Source organism: Kryptolebias marmoratus, linkage group LG14 (genome assembly GCF_001649575.2).
Source record: "Kryptolebias marmoratus isolate JLee-2015 linkage group LG14, ASM164957v2, whole genome shotgun sequence".
NCBI lineage: Eukaryota > Metazoa > Chordata > Actinopteri > Cyprinodontiformes > Rivulidae > Kryptolebias > Kryptolebias marmoratus.
In genome coordinates this window covers 26,855,376-26,860,269 of record NC_051443.1, presented here as the reverse complement: position 1 = coordinate 26,860,269, position 4,894 = coordinate 26,855,376, and the positions used below count along the sequence as shown (strand labels likewise).

The window sequence follows — 4,894 nt, the reverse complement described above, 5'->3', positions numbered from 1 at the left end:
AATCATCAAAATTAAACGAAATAAACATTTGAAATATATGAGTTTGTATGTAATGTATGAATATAATATACAAGTTTCACTTTTTAAATGGAATTACTGAAATCAATCTACTTTTTCATGATATTCTAATTTTATGACCAGCACCTGTATGTACCTGTTGAACCTCTGGCTTGTAGATTCATTAATCATAAGCTTGATGCCTGTTTGTGTTCCTGAGCTACTGATAGAGTTTAAAGGTTAGTTTGTCCCACAAACAATATGCCCTCCTCTTCCAAAAACGTCAGCTTTTTACCTTTAACATCAGAAAATGTTGTACAATTTCAAGAATAATGTTATCATGTTATCACAAAGTCCAAAGAAGAATGATCAGTTAATGTTTTTTATAGGCCAAAATTGTTTTTACAAGTGTTTTATTTCATGCTTAAGAATGAGTATTTTGTGGTGTTTTGTGTCCCCAAGCACTCAAATTATGCCATATTAAGTCAAGTCAGGTCAAATTTATTTATATAGCACTTTTCAGCAACAAAGCAGTTCAAAGTGTTTTACAACATAAAATATAATACAATAAATGAGCAGAAGTAAAAAAAAAAAAACAGAGGAAAACCAAGGTAGGAAACTAAGATATAAAAAGCTAAACTAAACTTATCTAAAACAAGTCATACTAAAGATAAACTGAGGAAAACCAAACTAAGATATAATAAACTGATATTAAGCTAACATGAACTAAACTAGGGTTTAAAAACTTCACCTGAACAGATCAGAAATGATACAAGTTAAGATAAACTAAACTAAACTTATGGTATCTGAAGGCTATTAGAGTACCAAAGGCCAACTCAGAGTTAAAACATTTCAATAAACACCAACTAAAGGTGTTAGAAGGCTAACTGAAAAAAAAGCTTTTAAAACAACTACTTTTCAGAAACATACCGGTTTGAAAGAACACTACATTAGCTAACATTAAACTTGTACCGTTTTGAACAGCACAGTTTGTTTAGTTTGTGGCTGTTCTCTCACTGAACAACATTGGTGTTGGTATGTGACTGTATGTTTGCAGAGCATAGATAGACTGTATTTACTGATGGTACTGAGGCTGAATGTGTCCGTCTGTCTGATCAGGGCTCCTCTAGTCAGTCAAACATTTACTCAACTCACATTTAACAGCCTCGGCACTGTCAGCATAAACACTGTCTGTTTATGTTAGGCTCATGTATATCTCTGTACTGACATGGATGATGTCTGGTTACAAAAACAACAAGAAACTAAACAAACAGAGTCATGCAAAAGCATAGAGGTTTAATATGATCTAAAGTAGTGTTATTTCACATCAGTATGTTGCTTTTGAGAAAGACCTGTGTTTTTAAGCCAGAACGTTTTTATTTAAAAATAAATCTGGCCCTCCTTTGGCTAGCTGTTAGCCTAGCCTGGATGAAGACTCTAACCTCTTTCTGAAGTCTCCTCCCAGTGGGACGTGACCACAAAACCTCCAACATAAATAAAGTGATAAACCTTTTAATTGGTGCCTGAAGCACCTCAGCTGACTCCTTTCAACGAGGAGCAGCAGCTCTAAGGCTGAGCCCGGCAGCTGGTGGATGGATGAAAAGGTGAACGGAATAACTTTCTAAAACTAAAAGTGCTTTGATTGTTTTAATGATTACTAGAAAGTTTTACTCACTGTGTTGCCATGGTGACGGTTGGAGCAGAAATCTGTGATGATCAAACAAATGTGACGGTGTCTGGAAGAAACATGATGAAAAAACGTCATTTATAATAAAACAAGACTTTCACAATCAGTAGCAGCTCCAGAGCAGAAATATTGGTGGGGCGTTTCCTGAATTGCTAACCACACAAGTTTCACAATTTGTTTTGTCTTGATGTTATCACCTTTAGAAAGATTTTTACTACCAAATTCACATTTTTAGTGTTTTCTAGGTCTGTTCCATGTTTCTATTCTGTAAAACAGGTAAAAGTCCAGTAATCTGTAAAAATAATAAATAAATTTATAACACAAATGTTTAAAGTGGTAAATTTATACAAATTAATCCAAAATGAATCAATTTAATTAATAAGAAAAGTTCATGAATGAAAGTTAAATTTGACAAACCTAAAACCAGATGGAGTTATGAGAAGTAATTATCTGGAGGCGTTTCCTGGAGATCTGTGTTCTTTTAATCATTCCTCACTCATCAGTAAAGATATTTCTTCTGTTTTAAAAATCCTCTCCAGCTGTTTGAATCTCCAGCTGCAGACATTTGAAGTGATCTTTGTAACTGCACCGGTTTTACAGGAAATAAAGGCCCACGTCTCGTACTGATGTCTTGGTATCTTTAATTTTCTCAGCTCTCTTGACAGTAGGACACCGCAACACTGTGAAAACTAAACAACAAATGAAGAACGTACAGCGTCATTCTCAAATTCACCACACGTTTACAATGACTGTATAAATACATTGCAACATGACATACATGTACAAAATGTTTACCGTTTGCGCCTTGTAAACCTAGTGCAGAATGTCCGTGCTTTCTGAGCTGTGTTTCTCTCCTGCTAGCATGTTCAATCTGCCCCATCATGCACTTTTTCGTGCTTTCACACTCAGGTCACGTGACTACCAGCATGATAACAAAAACTGTAAACCAATGTTTTTTACAGTCTTAATTTAATGCTTTTTAACCTTTAGTTTACATTTAAATTTAAAGCCATTTGCAAGAAATTAATGAAATAAATGTTACAAAAATAAACAATTGTATTCCCACAGTTACAATCTTACCTTCTGATGTTGGTGTCAGGAAGCTTTGTGGAGCTGAGGAGGCAGAGAGTCGAATGAAGGCAGACTTTAGAGGTTTTATACTTTATCAGCTGATGGGAGGAACTCTGTGGTCACATGATTTCACAGAAACTCTCCAGAAGCCTCCTCCCTCCGGTATTATGTTGGAGGCATTTTACACAATTGAAGATGTGTTGGTTTAGATTTAGAAGTAAAGCAGAAGTTGTAAAAATCTCTAATTCCTTTCAAAGTATTTGATTGTGAAGAACTTTGTGCTTTTTATCTGAGAATGGTGCTCACCTGAGAAACTGTTCTTATTTTATCCTGTTACAGAAAAGATCCACAGAAATATGAACAAGATGTTAGAAAATGAAGCAGAAACTTTGCTGCACCTGTCAGAGAAATGTTCTCATGAAGTTACTGAATAATGTGAACATATAAATCTGACTGTTTGCTGTGTTTGTTCAGTGATCCGGAGCAGAGGAGACATTCCTCCTTATTTGCATGTATATGAAAATATTTAAAGAACGTGAACTGTTCTGCTCCTCAGACTGTGATGGAAACATTGAAGTAAACAAGGAAGGAGCAGGTTAGACTGGTTTTAGTTCCTCTTTACACTATATGATGTTTCTTTGTGTTTTTTATAATTATTAAAACATTTTCACACAGATGTATCCAAATTCTACATCATATTCCATTTAAATGTGAACATTTTCTGCTTTCCTGCCTCATGTCCCTCCTGTTAAAGAATTGGATGCAAGGATTGTTTGTATTAAATGGAAGAACTTGTGTAAAGTTGATGGACTCAGAATGAAATAAAATAGTCTAAGATGTCCGACCTCTGCAGTCAGTGAAGCATGATTGTGCAAAGAGTTGATTTAACAGGTAAACTGGGTTTGAAAGTCAAAGAACAAAGATCAGTTAAATAGTGGTAAATGGCTTGCACTTATATAGCGCTTTATCTAGTCCAAGGACCCCAAAGCGCTTTACACTACAATCATTCACCCATTCATCCACACATTCACACACTGATGGTGGTAAGCTACATTGTAGCCACAGCTGCCCTGGGGCGGGCTGACAGAAGTGAGGCTGCCATCACACCGGCGCCACCGAGCCCTCTGACCACCACCAGTAGGTAAGGCAGGTGAAGTGTCTTGCCCAAGGACAGAACGGCTGAGACAGCTGGAGCAGGGGTTCGAACTGGCAACCCTCCGATCACAAGACAAACCCCTACCTCCTGAGCCACTGCCGCCCCATCAACTGAGCATCAACAGAAACAGCAGAGGACAGATCAGGACACAATCAGATTTACAAGAACTTCCACAGTTTTCTGAAGCTGTTTGGTTTTCTTCCTGGTTGTTTCCTTCAGGGGTCTCCACAGTGGATCTTCTGCCTCCATCTCCCAGCATCCTCCTCTGTCTCACCAACCCTCTGCAGATCCTCCTTCACTGCATCCATCAACCTCTCTGTGCTCTTCCTCTCCTCCTCCTCCTCCTCACTGGCTGCTCTGTAATCAACATCCTTTGTCTTAAATGTCCACTGTCCCTGCTCCGGGCATGTCCAAACCATCTCAGCCTCACCTCTTTAACCTGAGCTGTCCCTCTGGTTTGTTGTTGTTTTCTTTCAGTCTTTGAGTTTGTTGCTTTGTTGTCCTCTATGAGTTTCATGGGTTCTCCTTCCTGTGGGCCCACCACCTGCAGGAGGGACCATACAGTTCGGTGTGGAGAGCTACGGGCAGCAGCTGAAGGCGGGGGACTTGGTGCTCTGACCTACTGATTGCCCTCCAGCTTGGTGCCTGTGTGTTGGAGCTTCCCTGCACCTTCAGGTGTGGTGATGGGCTCTAACTGTTGTTTGTACCTTTGTGCTGAGCTGCAGTTCAGAGTACCCAGACGTTTTGGAGTCATTAGTGGTGGTGCTGGAAGGTGCTCCAGCTGGGGGACTTTAATGTCCACACAGGTAACCACAGTGTAACCTGGAGGAGGGTGATTGGGAGGAACGGCCTCTCTGATCTGAACCTGAGTGGTGTTCAGTTATTGGACTTTGAACAATACTTTTTATGTTTTTGTTCTTTCTAATTCCTCCCGTATTTAGTAGAGATGTATTTGTATCGTCTATAATCTGTTTTATTCTGAG

General features: G+C 38.7%; 1 protein-coding gene across 1 annotated transcript in view; it reads right to left on the bottom strand.

Moving 5' to 3' along the window:
- Nucleotides 1–2,841, bottom strand: part of LOC108250315 (septin-5) — a 9,312-nt gene extending 6,471 nt beyond the window's left edge. The window contains exons 1-4 of the mRNA XM_017440138.3: nucleotides 2,765–2,841; nucleotides 2,480–2,623; nucleotides 2,102–2,373; nucleotides 1,673–1,733 (exon numbers count right to left, since the gene is read on the bottom strand). Coding sequence (XP_017295627.1) covers nucleotides 1,673–1,683 — 11 coding nt within the window. The 5' untranslated portion in view covers nucleotides 1,684–1,733; nucleotides 2,102–2,373; nucleotides 2,480–2,623; nucleotides 2,765–2,841. The remainder of the gene's footprint in view (nucleotides 1–1,672; nucleotides 1,734–2,101; nucleotides 2,374–2,479; nucleotides 2,624–2,764) is intronic.
- Nucleotides 2,842–4,894: the final 2,053 nt, after the last annotated feature.